Source organism: Rhinolophus sinicus, chromosome 2, assembly GCF_057876585.1.
Source record: "Rhinolophus sinicus isolate RSI-liver-muscle chromosome 2, RSI-T2T, whole genome shotgun sequence".
Classification (NCBI taxonomy): Eukaryota; Metazoa; Chordata; class Mammalia; order Chiroptera; family Rhinolophidae; genus Rhinolophus; species Rhinolophus sinicus.
The window spans coordinates 164701528-164717284 of NC_142502.1; the positions used below are offsets into that span (position 1 = coordinate 164701528).

The 15757-nt window shown below is 34.3% G+C and overlaps 1 protein-coding gene across 3 annotated transcripts in view; it reads left to right on the forward strand.

Moving 5' to 3' along the window:
- HNRNPLL (heterogeneous nuclear ribonucleoprotein L like) overlaps window positions 1-15757 on the forward strand; it is a 69070-nt gene that overhangs the window by 35972 nt on the left and 17341 nt on the right. For all 3 annotated transcript variants that reach the window (XM_088796207.1, XM_088796205.1, XM_088796206.1), the window contains exons 2-4: window positions 8269-8387; window positions 13171-13408; window positions 14906-14991. In XM_088796207.1, the coding sequence (XP_088652333.1) occupies window positions 8269-8387; window positions 13171-13408; window positions 14906-14991 (443 nt within the window). The remainder of the gene's footprint in view (window positions 1-8268; window positions 8388-13170; window positions 13409-14905; window positions 14992-15757) is intronic.

Here is a 15757-nt window from a genome sequence, read left to right on the forward strand (position 1 = left end):
AGTGTCATGATTATTGCTCAGTACAGTTAGCTCTTCGGTTTAAAAAAATGTGTTGGTAGGTGTTAGAACATCGCTACTTTCTCGTAAAGCACATGTTAAAATCACCTCAGTACCTCGTTGACAATTTATCCCAAATTTGCCCCACGAAAGGAGGAGCTGAAATCAGGATTGCATTAAACACTCCACTAGGTTGTTTCTCTCATCAAAAATGTTAGCTGGAGGCAGAAGGAATGTGAAACGCGCTTTATCCACAGCAAATAGTAACTCAGCTTCTGTTGGCTGGAGACTTTAAGGAAACAAAACAAAAGCAAACGTTTTTGCCCTTTTTTGATGCATTAAGGTGTCTTAATGACTTAGATGTTCTTTAAACATTTAACACATTTTGTGATTTCTTTTTTAAAGCAAACTTTCCCGGAAATTTGTGAAATAAGATACATATATTCTATTAATAGATTAAAATGTTTTCACCTTTGGTAGGAGTCAAATTAGAAGCCTGTTAGGTATTGTTTGAATGTTTATGTAAAAAATTCCGATCACCAAACTTCGGTTAGAGTTTCCATTTCGAGTTTCCAGATACGTTAATGTGATGGATAAGGTTGCAACGCATTTAAAAAAGAACTCTTTAAATAAAATAGTTTTCTATAGCTAGATACTTTTATTTTTGTGCCTAGCTATTTGGTATATTCAAAATGTAACTTGAAAGTGTAAATAAAGTAAGTACATTTCTTCTTTAAAAGTTTCCGTTCAAAGCCAATTCCATTGTGGAAGTTGGAAACAGGAATGTTACAACTGATTATTTAGATGCATTGGATCAGTGTATTTCTTTTGCCAGAAGGCTTGCTGGAGTTTTTGTGCAGCATCATGAAATGTCTACCATTAAGTGTCTTGAAAAGATACTTTAATCAGTTTATAAATTTAAAAAAAATTTAACCTTTAAAAGTAAAATTCCTCGAATATTAGAAAGAACATATTAAACATTAAGCCAATAGTATAGGGTGTGTTGGGAAGAAAATAATATATAATCAATATATCCAGAGTGAATTGTATCTAGCAGTGAAAATAGCACTGGGCAGGGCTTGGGGACAGTCAGAAGTCTTAGCTAGAATACAATTTATGTGACCTTTAGAAAGTCAGTTTACTATGCTGAGTGAGTTCTCTTAGTCTGTAAAATGTGAAAGTTGAACTACATGCCTTCCATACCTGACTTTGTCATTCAGTAATTAATGTAATGCAGCTTTTAAATTACCCAGGCAGGAGTTATAAATTCTAATTTTTGTTTATCTTACTGCTGTTATGTTTCTTCAGAGTGGGTGAATTGCTTTTATTTAACAGTAGAATGAACCAACATTGCACTGTGAAATCTAATGAATGCTTATTTTTCCTGTTTTTAAACATTTTTCTTCATGTAATGTTTGGTACTCTTGAAATCATTGCAACTATGGAAACCTGTACATAATAAAATTCTATTAGGACAGGAATTTTCTGGATAGCAGTTTATTGCCTAGTGCGTCATCATCCAGAAATATGGTAATTTATCAAACTGAAAAGTGTTTTGGTTCAACCTCAGTCAGTGGTCCTTCAACCCAGCCAGAGAAGAAATACTTTTGTGGTACATGCAAATTAGGTACAACGATAAGCAATCTTTTTCAACTTTAGTTGGAAGTTTGTAAAATGTAAAGCAAGACTTCAAAGATTTACGTTGTTTGGCTTTTCATAATTATTTCTGTGAGTGCTTTGATAATAGATTGAAAGAGGAAAGTGAGTACATTCAAGAAAAACAGTGTTTCTACCAATGCTCCTAATTTAAAGATGAATTGGACATTGTGAATGATCGTGCTATTTTAAGGCATAAAGAGAAATAAGTTAATAGTTTGGACATGAGAAATAAGACATTCTTTAAAATGTGTGTCTTCTGGTACTTATTTTGACGAACAAAAGTGATTTAGATTCATTGGGCTGCATTGTTGAACAAAGCTTGATTGTGGAGGTTTGTGCTATGTATTATAGTCACTTTATTCTTACAGAGTAAATGGTATTCTTAAATTTAGTAGATCATATTAATAGTCAATTTCTGTATCTGCTTACTTTTAAGAAAGCAGCTTGACTTCCAAATATTAGGGCTTCCCTTGGCAAAACTAATTGAGGACTTGAATTGGGAGGGTACATAGAAAAGATCTGCTTTTATAAAGACTGATACCAATAAAAATTTATGGAGTACTAATTTATTTTGGAGACTTTCAGGTTTTTTCTTTTACTCTATTCTGCTAGTGAGTAAACAGGCAAATTGAAAATTGTTAAAGTGGTTTGTTTACTGATGAGGTGAATATTTATTTCTCAACTTTTAATAAATACGTAGACTAACCAGATGGCAAAATGCCAAGATAGAAATGTAGATTCTAGGATTTTCAAGCAAAGGAATATACATTATGTAGAGAATCTAGATTGAGCTTAAGATATACTGTTATGCTTTAATGATTTAAATTACAGAGGTGGTAGGAATATTATGATGGCTTATTGGATGAAGTCACTTTTTCAGCTTAGCTCTTACAGGAAAGTTTAGAGACTGTGACAGTGAACATAGTGACTACACTGGGGAATAAAACATTTCAAGGATGTGTGCCCTGGAGGTACGTGCCAGACAGAGCCTTGAGGCTTCTATAGCAGTAACATTGTTACTAAGTTACTAATGTAACTCCTAATGTAGTTAGCTAAGCTGCTACAGTAAGTGAGGATTTTTCAGGCCTAGTTTTGGGAAAGAAATGAAAAGTAGTAGGTTTTACTATCTTTTGGTTTTAACAAGCGATTGTTTCTTCGTGTTAGTACATAAAATGAAGAGCTGTTAATAGAGCCATAAGCTGGTGCCTTGGCTCTGCTACCAACATGGCTTGTGACCACCTCTCTGGAACTCAATGTGCTACCTATAACATGAGATGGTTGGATATGATGATCACTGATGTCTTAACTCATTAAAAAAGTAATACTTAAGCCCCTGTCATGTGCTAGGTGTTGTTCTCGGTGATGGAGATGTAGTAGTGAAAAAAATTCCATGTCTAAAAAGCTGTGATTCTGCATCATTTAGTGTTTTTCTCTTTTCTCTATGAAATTGAACAAAGCTTTCAAAATTTGCGGTTGCAGCTACAGCGACAACTCAGATGAGCTTAAAAAAGTGATAAGAGGGCGAGGCAGAGAATTTGTTGGCCCATATAACTGGGAAAGCCAAGTTGTGGCACTAGTTTCAGGCATGGCTGGATCCAGGGTTTTAGATAGCACAGAGACTTGATTCTGTCTCTTTTCATGTTTCCACTCTTATTTTCTCTAGTGATAAAGCTAACCTTATAGTCTTATAATTAGTAAGTAAAGAGAGTAGTCTCTTCCCCAGTGCTCATATTTGTCTCCTGATAAACCATTTTTATCTCCCCCTTCTTCCAACTAATCACTGGGCTATCTCTGAAGTTGGGGAGACAGGACTGTGTGACTGAGAATACCAAGATAATAGGGAGTTGAAGAGTTGGTGTTTTTTTTCACTTTGGTGTGTTTAACCAGAAGAAGGGGGAAAGGGCTCTGGGTAGGCAAAACCAAAGTACTTCTATATGAGTAAATAAATAAATAAATGTTATTTGAATCATATGGCGGTTCTTTTTTCATCTTTCCTCTGTTATGTGATCAAATATACCTAAGAACTTTGGATAGGAAAATTAAAGAGATTCCCATATTTTGGATCTGCTGTACTGTTTCTTTTAAAAAAGAAAGACCAAATTAAAGAGAGGCAACTATTTAATTTAGCAAGAAAAAAAAAAACCCTCAAAAAACGTAGTTAACTTGAAGCATATTCTGAATTAAAAAATGTTTGCAGCTGCCTCTTAAAACTAGTTTGTTCTTGGTCTATATGAAGTCTCCAAAGTGAAAGAGAGGGTAATCTTAAATATCTGGAAATACTGGACTCCCTTCTTAGTACTGTGTTGATAAATTCTAGTCCAGAGAAAGATTACCAGAATGGAGAAGGCACTTAAAATCACATCATAAGAGGAATGACAGAAGAATCTGGGGTAGACGTAAGTGTGATTTAAGAAATCATTACAAATAATTGTAAGGTTATCGTGTAGAAGAGGGAGATGCAGATAAGGGTAGGGAGTGCCAACTAACACTTACTGAACCTTTACTCAATAACTACATCTAGCCCTGCTAGTCATTTTATATTTGTTGTTCCATTTATTGTAATCTTGTGTGATAAGGGTTTTGATTTTTTTTTTCTTTAAAATAGTGAAACAGGCTCAGAAAGATTAAGTAGCCTAAGATCACTGAACCAGTAAGTGTCCAAAGATTGAAACTCAGGTCTGACTCCAGAGGCCATTTTGGGTAGGAAACTACAGGAGACAGATGTGGATGCATATTATGAAGAATTTTCTAAAAATATAATGGATTGTCTGTCTCACTGGGTAGTATGTTTCCTGTCATTGGAGGTGTTTAAGGAGAGGCTGGATAATCACTTGGCAGGGAGTCTGTGTGTTTGTTTCGTGTAGGGGGACAGAATTATTGAATTTGAGGTTGGTCTTAATCCTGTCACTATAGGAGGGCAGAAAAGATTGTTATTGGTCAGCGGCTCTTGAGCACATGTTGTGCATGGAGATACTGGGAAAACAAAAAAGCCTACAGACAATGTGCCTGGCCTTTGAGTTTACAGTTTAATTATTGCTTTTCTGTATGAATAGATGTTAATGGGCCCTGCTCATTCCTCTTAGAAGCTTCATTTATACTCTGCTGAGCTTTCCTTCTCTTTAATAAAACCTGGTCTTCAATCTTCAATGCCAAAATTAGCACTTAAGACTGGTATTATTAGAGTTTGTCCTTGAGCTAGGCTTTGAGGGGCAGGGAGTTTGGAATGGTTATGACTAGACGGGTCTATAACCTGCACTGGGGAAAATGATGCCTCCATTATAGTTGACCCAGTTTACCTAAAGAAGGGATTGACTAATTTAAAAAGAAAAAATATATACATAAATTGCAGGCATACCTTCATTTGCTGGCATTCACTGTTTGATACTTAATAGATTATTAATTAGTCTGATATGTAATAGATATAAATTGATCAGTAGAGAGTCTAAACATTTGAAATGGAAAGAATTTGGACTTCTGTATGAGAAAGGATTAAAAAAATCCATTAAGCTGGAGAAGACATGATCAAAGTATTAATATGTGGATGGGGTAAAATACTGATTTGTTCACCAATTTAGGAATCATAGGTATAGTACACTGCTTCAAAGAGGTTGTTTTAAGGTAGGTAAAAAGAAGCTCTACAGGTGATCAGCTCTATTACCAGTATACAGTATAGGTCGATATAAGAAAATATTGATTTAAGAAAAGTATTAGTATTTGGGAGGAAAGGGGGTGGTGAAAATATAGTTTTAAAAGTATCTTTAATATATCAGTTTTATACTTGGAAACAACATTAGGTTTTTTCTTTTTAAATAAATTACAGAAAGGATGAGAAAATTTTAAGTTAGAGAAAAGGGGGGACATAATTTAAAGATAAAGAAATATTAAGGTAGGTAAATTCATGAATGGCAGATTCATTGAGTGGGTGTAAAAAAATACAAGAGGTTTGGGATAGGTGTTCAGCCTTGAGATTGAGATAATCATATCTTCTAGATACCATATAGATTGCATTTACCCAACATTTTCCTGCTTTTATAGAATGACTTGAATCTTGATCTGTTCCGTTTAGGAAATATAATTAAATAATCACATAATTAAAATAACCTTTTGAGAGGGATTTTTAAATTGATCCTGTAATTCATTTCTTTGCGAGAAGACCAATTTGAAAAATGGTTATATTCTTTAGCGCTATATACAACATAGTGGTTATTCATCATCGGAAGGGAGGTAGGAGGAAGAGATGTCAACTGATTGGTAGTCTTTTATTTATTAAAACGGTGGTGGGTTAATGAGTATATATTGTTCTTACGCTTTTTTGGTCTTAAATATTATATAATAAAATATTTTCCCAACTTTTTATTATGTATAATGTTCAATTACATACACAGTTTTTAACATTTTTTTACTTGGGATTTTTATCTCTATATCTATATACATACTTTTTTTCTCCCTAAACTATTTGGGAGTAAGTTATAGACATGACAGTTCATGCTTAAATAGCTCAGCTTTCCTAAGAATAAGGATATTCTTATTACCAGTACCATTATTATAATGGCACCTAAGAGAATAAATAATTCCATTATATAATCCAATATGCTATCTGTTTAAATTGTCCATTTGTCCTTAAGATGTTTTTTATAGCAGATTTTATCATAAAACGAAGGCTTACGTATTGCATTTGGCTATTGTCTCTCTTTAGTCTGAATCTGAAATCTTCCTTCCACTATTTTTTAAAAGATTTTATTGGGGAATGGGAACAGGACTTTATTGGGAAACAGTGTGTACTTCCAGGACTTTTTCCAAGTCAAGTTGTTGTCCTTTCAATCTTAGCTGTGGAGGGTGCAGCTCAGCTCCAGGTCCAGTTGCCAATGCTAATTGCTGGGGGCACAGCCCACCATCCCTTGTGGGAGTCGAACCAGCAACCTTGCAGTTGAGAGGAAGCACTCCAACCGCCTGAGCCACCAGGCCAGCCCCTCTTCCACTGTTTTTTGATTCTAACTTTTTGAAGAGTGCAGGCCAATATAGTTTTTATCTTGCGCTTTTACCTTTGTCAGCCGATTTCTAAGGCTCAACAGAGATAACTTTTATTTCTTGCAGTTCATTATTGTCTACTTATTTTTAGAGCAAAACTTGTTATTTATACTTTTTAAATGTATGTCTAAATTTAGGTTTTCAGGTATGTAGAGCTCTTTTCTTACATTATTGTTGTATTCAAGAACTTTAGGGTGATAATGCATATTTGGTTGTTGAGTTTCACCTACGGTAGGCAGTCTCATTTGTTAAAGTTGCTAATATAGAGTATTGGTTTACATAGGGAACAATCAGAATAGTTTATTTCAAATTCAGTGACATGTAATGAATATACATGTAACCATAGAAAAGATTCAGCCTAAGCAATTCAAATGAAATTCCAGGGGTTGAATTCGTATTTGCAAAGGACTGAATTTATTTGATTATGTAGTGGTCCCATGGTTACTTTGTATACTTAAATTAGTTCTTTTCTTTAAACTCAGACATAATTTTTTATTGTCAGGACATAAGTTTTACTATATTTTCTAAGTGTTTTATAGTAAAAATTGGTGAGTCTTTTAAAATAGCCATAAAAGGGTTTAATTATCTTAAAATGATTCTAAAGTTTTAATGGTAAAATATAATGCTTTTAGATTAGTTTGTAGGACAAAAAACCTTTAATAGATTTTTTTTGATATACATATATGTATGAACTGATCTGTGGGAGCATATTCTTTAATTTCTCGTATTTTAATATATATTCATATATATAGGAATTGTACGTGGAAGTCATTTCTGAAGTGATGCAAGAGGTTTCCAGTGGCTAGCTGTAAATATAAATCTTTGCCTTAATAGGCCTTGAATATGTAAATGAGAGAGCTATTTTCATTTTCAAAGTAATTGTCATACATAATCCTTTTTAAAATAAACTTTAAGACCCCATACTTACATTTTTAAACTTCCTGCTGGGCAATCTGAAAGATACACGACTCAGATACATGACTCCACAGAAGCCCCCAGAACGCTTGCGTTTTTGAGTACTCTATTCATCAGCAAAGATGATGCCTTGTATAAATTTTAAGTTGGGAAGTATACTGCCAAATGAGTAACTTCAGTTGTAGTGACACTAGATAACCAATTAAACAAGGACGAAGATATAAATCTATATTACAGGAAAAATAAAGTATACAATCTTTATATTAAAGATAAGTTTAAATTGGGACTTTTTGGTCTTACTGATATTTTGATTTTATGGAGGAAAAACTATGAAATTGAGTATAAAATGTATTTCTGATCTTAGCATGCTCTGTCTCTGCTGAAATTTTTTCTGAGATTCCCTTGACATTGAAAATAAGTTGTAAGTAACTTAGTTTCACTTCTTATTGAGAGAGACTACTCCCTTTTAAGAAGTCATAATTCTCATGCCAAGCATTTAGTTGGTGATTTTATTCTCAGGTCCTGTTGCTTGCTTGTGAATTGAAACTTGGTTTGGGTTTTTTTGTTGTTGTTGTTTTAATGTTTGCTTTTCAAGGCCGAGCTGAATTTACTAAAAGATGCAATTTAGACTTCTAAAGTTTTTAACTAGAAATTATTTTCTTTTGCTAGGAGGCAGGTGGAAGTCATCATAAAGTTTCTGTTTCACCCGTGGTCCATGTCCGAGGACTCTGTGAATCTGTGGTGGAAGCTGACCTTGTGGAGGCTCTGGAAAAATTTGGGACGATATGGTAAGGACAGTAGGGACTGAGCGCAGACTGAAAAGCGTGTGGGGGGACAAGCCTTGCTGCGCCGCTCTGCCTTGATGTTTAACCACAGTATATATCGAGTTGCTTATGACTGTATTTCTTTGGAACCTTTTAACCTTTCTGGGATGATGCATGTGTGTATTTTTGTGGCCATGATCACCTCTCACTCCCCAACCAGGTTGTGTGTAAAACTGATTATTGCAGCTTTCATCTGATTTTCAAATGAGTTCAGGATTCCTTCTTAAGCACTGCTTTAAACCAAGTTGCTTATACCCTTTATTTTCAGTTTCAAGTAGTGGTACTTAAACACTGGTTTTTTAAAAAATTCTTACTTCGGAATATTTAGGAAATAACTGGCAACTGAAAGTGGGTAGATTAAGGGTAGGCATTGTTTGCTTAGGTATGTGTTGCTGTGAGTGCTTGTGCATATCCCAAGACTCAGTATTTTATCCTAGCTTGTTTTTTTCCTTTTGTATTCACTCAGGCTCTTCCTTTCTCTTACCATAGCTGGTGTATGCTTAAGAATATTGACTTAAGTGAAAACTAATTAGAAAAATGAATCTGCTACCAAAAATAAACACTTAAAAATTCTTTCTAAATTATTTTTGGGGTATGCCTGTTGTTCTCTTCTTAGTATGGATAATTGAGTTGATTTTGTTATTAGCTTTTCCTTGATGAATATGTTTGGGGTTTTTGTTTTAGGCATCAGTGACACTGACTTAAGTCAAAATACATAAACAGGAGAGACATTTCTATATATTTGCTGAGATATATGAGGTAGTGTTAGGTGATAGCTTCTGTCATGGCATCTTTTTTATTAATTTCTTCAGTGACCTCATTGAGATGTAGATGACATGGCAAACCTGTTATTCACAACTTATGTACCTCAGAAACCACTGGCTTATATATTTTTCATCCTTGGAGGTACAAACTGGGAATCCACACGGGCATAAGAAGGCCCGTTTTTCTTGAAGTATCACTAAGATGACCATCTCACTTCTTAGTCACTTGGAGTGGATCTTGGAAGTTATTAAGTCTATCTGGAGAGTTATATATTGAAGCAGACTCCTTAGATCTTATGTAGACTTGCATGTTGGCCCTAGACTAACTCCATTCACTGTGTAAGGACCTAATAAGAGGTGCATCGTCCCATGGAGTTTTAAAGAGATGGGTATTTCTGGTTTATTTTTCTTTTGTTCTTATATGTTTAGGGCTTTTTTTTTTTTTTTTTTTTAAGATTTTATTGGGGAAGGGGAACAGGACTTTATTGGGGAACAGTGTGCACTTCCAGGATTTTTCTCCAAGTCAAGTGGTTGTCCTTTCAATCTTAGTTGTGGAGGGTTCTGTTCAGCTTCAAGTTGTTGTTCTTTCAGTCTTAGTTGTGGAGGGCGCAGCTCAGCTCCAGGTCAAGTTGCCGTTGCTAGTTGCAGGGGGCACAGCCCACCATCCCTTGCGGGAGTCGAACCAGCAACCTTGTGGTTGAGAGGACACGCTCCAACCAACTGAGCCATCTGGAAGCTCAGTGGCAGCTCAGCTCAAGGTGCCGTGTTCAATTTTAGTTGCAGGGGGCAGAGCCCACCATCCCTTGCGGGAGTCGAGGAATCGAACTGGCAACCTTGTGGTTGAGAGCCTGCGCTCCAACCAACAACTGAGCCATCCGGGAGGCAGCTCAGTTCAAGGTGCCGTGTTCAATCTTAGTTGCAGCGGGCAGAGCCCACCATCCCTTGCGGGACTCGAGGGATTGAACTGGCAACCTTGTGGTTGAGAGCCCACTGGCCCATGTGGGAATCAAACCAGCAGCCTTCGGAGTTAGGAGCACGGAGCTCTAACCCCCTGAGCCACCAGGCCGGCCCGTTTAGGGCTTTTAAGTTACTATTTTCTTATAGCCAAGAAACAGTGAAGCAATGTCAGAAAAACAAGTGGATGAGCACACATAGTTGGAAATTTTAATGTTCATTATGACCATGACCTGAATGTTTGGGATTAAAGAAATAGAATTATGTGTTTAAGTTGGTGAGTAATTTGAGTTACTTTTGGGTGCGTGTTCATTTTTAGACTCTATACTGTTTGATACTTAATCCATAGTAAAGTGTCCCATATATAAATGTTATTCAGTTAACTTGCATAATACATCATTTTGCCCTCAAGATTGGTAGTAGTTGTGTGGATAGAAAAGTTGTGAAATAGTTGGAACAAATTAGTGTGTAGTTAAGAGCTTAATTGGCATAAATATGAATAATACCGTTTCCCCGAAAATCAGACCTAGTTGGACAATCAGCTCTAATGTATCTTTTGGAGCAAAAATTAATATAAGACCCGGTATTATAGTATATCATATATCATATCATCATATCATATATCATGTCATATCAGACCCGGTCTTATATTAATTTTTGCTCCAAAAGACACATTAGAGCTGATTGTCCGGCTCGGTCTATTTTTGGGGAAACACGGTAGGAGTTTCAGTTGTATGAAATGATACTGAATAAGTGGGAACTTTGACTAGTCTCCAGTGAGGAAGGAACAGGTACTTTGCTTCAAAATGTTGCATTTATAGAACCTTTCTTTATTTGTTTATTTTGTGATATGTATATGGGATTATAAAGATTGTATAGAAACTGCTCATGTTAAAAAGGTCAGTCACCAAGTTCAGCATATAGTAATTTTATATTGAAAAACTGGATGCTTAGGAAAGAAGTTCAGGAGAAACTATTACAAGATGTTGAGAATGGTTATGTCAGGATAATAAAATTGCTATTTTACTTGTCTTTATTGTGTAGTATATTCATGTATTGTAATCAAAAGAATATTAAAAAATATATACTAAGTCTCTTGTCCTCTCTTCCCCCCTCCCATTTTTTAATTCCCCCCTTCCATTAAAGGAGAGGATGCTAAGTAGTGATTAGCTATACCAGTTTAAAATTTTGTAACAAAACTTTTGAGACCCAATTTATGTAGTAAATCTTTTGCCTCCTCCTGTTTTTATTTAAAATTTAGTAAACATGTCTTGAGCTATAAGTTGAAAGCACCAGACCCTTAGCTTTTTTATTTATTTTTTCTGTCTTTGGCTTTTTAGTTTTCCTCATATTAATGCTTTTTAAAGATAATTTAAAAAATTACGTACCAGGCAATTTTAAGTGCATTCTTAAAATATTTGCGACATTCTAATTTTCCCTTCTTTGTCTTCATATGATACCACTTTCCTGGGTAATCTTTTTAACTTCTAAGTCTGTGCTTCTAGCTCACTTATTGCAGTTATAGAAAGCAGTTTTACTATGACCAAGGGTATACATATTAGGTCAATAAGGAATTTATTTTTTGAACCTTTCTGATTTTTCTGTTTCCCAAGAACCAAAGGCCATTATTAACATATCTACCTGGTAATATCATTTTGCTATTCAGCCAACTTGTATCTGTGAGAGAATATTTATTTTTTAATTTCTTTAACATAGACCTGATTCCAAGGTTTTTTATTTTTTTGTATGCCCAAGACTTTGGAACTTCAGCAAGAAGTCTGTTTCTAAGGGAATGTTTCTCTCCTAGGATTTCTCTGTCTTAGATTTATAGTTGGTAAATCTTTAAATCCATTGTTTTGGTAATTCTTTAATTTTGCATGATGTGGGTGGGGAGAGCTAACAAGCCTCATAGACCAACAGATATTGATTGAATGAATACCTGTTACGTGCCAGGCTGTGTTTCTGGATTCAGGGGATATAAAGATGAATGAGGCAAGGCAAGCAGTTTGTGTGCAGTAACTATAATTTTGACAACAACCTTCCACGTTTTATCAATGATGAAGCTGAAATTCATAAGAAATCATATAATTTCCCAGGCTACAAAGTGATATGTTTTTTATTAATAAGAAGCCATTTTCCATTTTTTAAAGTGTAGCAGTAGGTCCTGGATGCCTGGTTAAGAAGCAGTGTTGTCACTGAGTACCTGACCTGGTGTTATTTCTCCGGCCTTCTACTATAATGAAAACCATGTTAACTGTATTTCGAAACATTTTTAAGGTCCTAGTTTATGTGAATAGAATACATGTTTCCCTTGTTGTGATCCACGTACTCTGATTTCTCTTTCCTCCCTCCCTTCATTTCTTTATTTTTCATGTATTAAGATATTCTTCTCCCCAAAGTAGCATAGAGTGAAAAGTTAAATACTTTACCCTCTTGCCCATAGGCAGCCGTGATTACCATATTATAGTGAATATCCTTTCATGGATTCTTTAATATTTAAAAATATTTTGGAGATTATTTGTATGAAATTTGATCAGTTTGCAGTTGCTTTTATTTATTTTTGGTTCTGTTTTTAGTAAGTTAATGAAAGTATAGTCAGTTATTAGTGGGGGCCCTTATTTATTTGTAGTAGTTTCTGTTATTAGGGGTCCCATCTGCTAAACTTCTGTTAACTTTTATCTCTTGGTTTCTGTATCTAGACGTTTTCTAAAAGTGGTTGGGAGTAGAAGCCTGAGGAATAAACTGGATGGTGTCATTGGTAACTGATAACAGGAAACTGCTTGAGGAAGGCCTGAGGTGGATAAGCTTTTAATCACGGGAGGATAAGCTTTCAGATATGCACCATCTACTGGGCGTAGCATAATTGATTTTGATGACGTTTGAGGGTTGACTAACATTGGCTGTAGGTCGTGAAGAATACCGATCTGTATGATTTGACCCATTTTTATTGAAGTCTGCTTTTACTTGAATGAGAATAGATAATGTTAATGAATTTATATTTGCGTATTGCCTCCCAATTTCCCTTTCAGCTATGTGATGATGATGCCATTTAAACGGCAGGCTCTAGTGGAATTTGAGAACATAGATAGTGCCAAAGAATGTGTGACATTTGCTGCGGATGAACCTGTGTACATTGCCGGTCAACAGGCTTTTTTCAACTATTCTACAAGCAAAAGGATCACTCGGCCAGGAAATACTGATGATCCATCAGGAGGCAACAAAGTTCTCCTGCTATCAATTCAGAATCCCCTTTATCCTATCACGGTGGTATGTATTTTTAGTATGACAAACTGAATTAAAAGTGATTTTGGAATTTGCCTCTAGAGTGACTAACCTGTAGTTTTTCTTCCCTGCCATCTAGATATTTAAAAATAGTGTATTTTTAAAGAATTATTAAAATTAATCTTAATTTTGACTATTAAGTTAAATGAACAAAGAAATGGTGAGCATTGAAGCTCAAAAGGTCAGAAGCACAGTTGTCATAATTAAATAAGCGCATTTAAAAATTTTATTATTTAGCATCAGTGTTAACTCTGTTTCTGATAATAAGGGATTAGACAGACTTGTTGGAAATGATCCTGACATCTCTGCCATTCATATGCCAGCACATGTATTGAGGGCATCTACTAGGTAATGACAGACTCCCATAGTACAGTAAGATGTATATGTCATTCTAAGCTCTTTTGAGGTAGCTTGTTAAAAACCTGTCTGATTTACTTAAAACTCTGAATATTAGTGAAGAAGTGAAATTACTAGTAAAATTAAAAGAAGTGATATTTAAAAGACGTGATATTAGTAAAATTTTTAAAAGCATTCATGTTCTGAACCAGTTGAGTTTTCTACTTTATAAATCACATGCTGTTTCACAATAAGCTAGTGACAAGGACCCTTGAGTTGTGTAGTGAATAGATTATTACAGTAAGGGAAGCTTCAGTTCGTATGATTTCTAGTAAGGGTATATGCTATTGGGACATAAAACTAAAATAAAGCATAAAATACTATTTAAATTTAATTAAACATTATGAATCTTTATTTTTATAATATAGACTTATTAATATACAGTGTTAATATATTTACAGTATTCTGTGTTTGAGGGGAAAGAATATAACTAATCTAGTACAAGTACTCTGGTTTGCTTATTGCTATATCCCTAGTACCTAATGGGGCAGCTGTGTATTTATAGGTACTCAGGAAATTTCTTGAAAGAATTGTTCCTAAGTGGGTGTTTAGGTTCTCTCTTAGATGATTCAGGCATCTTGTTTGGTGTCATCTAACCACTGTATAAGTGGTCTTCCCTGGATCTTTTCTCAGTATCCATTGTCTTTTGAAAAATGGATGGCGAGTTGTTCTACTATTACCCCTTAATAAATGTTTATTACCATACATATTTTTATTATTACCAATAAATATTTATTACCATTCAAGTGATTATAATATGAAACATTTCAGAGTCACAGTTTTGGTATTGTGTATTGTTAATATTTTAGTCACCTGTTAAGAAAATAAAAATTGAGGAATCACTTAGAAGATCAAATAGGTAATAGTGCTTTTCAAATGTTTCGTTGGAACGTCTCTAATGTGTGGGTATATTGTGTAGGTGAGGAAATAACTTTAAATTTATTACAGTGTAACAATTTTTAAAAATTAAAATACTAATAAATAGAAGTGACAGCTTGCCAGTTTTTTGAATAAAACAAAACAGTGTATAGCTTTACTTTTTCCAAATATAAAATCTGAAGAAATCTTGTTTTCTTTCCTTCTTAGGATGTTTTATATACTGTATGCAACCCTGTTGGAAAAGTGCAGCGTATTGTTATATTCAAGAGAAATGGGATACAAGCAATGGTTGAATATCCTTTATTTGTAAATTATTCATTGATACGTATGAATGCTGTGTAACACAGATTTTTTTTTTTCCTGTGTAATCATTTCTAGACAGGTGTTTATTCCCCCTGATCTGTTTTTCTTAGATTTAAAAAATGAAACTGCAGTACTCACAAAGAATTTTACTGGCTACCATAAATCAGTCATTGCTTCATGTTAACAGTGTGCTTTGTCTTTTTAATGGGGAAAACACAACACTATTTCATAATATGTACATTTGTACCTTTTTGAAATTTATCTCAAATCAATTTTTCTGAGTCTCTTGTTTTAAGGTAGTTTGGAAGTACCGAAACTTTAGAATCAGTAGAACCTTTCTTATCTTTCTTTATTGAATTTTTTAAATGGTAATGGTTTATATAAGAACTACTTTTTGTTAAATATGTTATAAGTTGAGTAAAAGAGCAAGTTGCAAAATAGTATATATAGTACAATCCCATTTAAAAAAACAATAATTAAAAAAATCTAACCTACATGTTATGTATACATGTGCATGTATAGAGAAAGGTAGGGATATACAACCTACTCTTAATGGTGCTTACTTCTGGCAAGGTGTTTTGTCTTTTTAAGAATTATAGCCTTAAAGTAATTTTAAAAAACAATAAAATCAAGATAGTTAAATGATTATAAAATTCTGCCTTCCCAGATATATATAAAAATTAAATATTTGTTTTGTATTATTTTGGTTCTTTGTAATGATCGTAAGAGTAAAATATTCTCCATTTCAAGATAGCA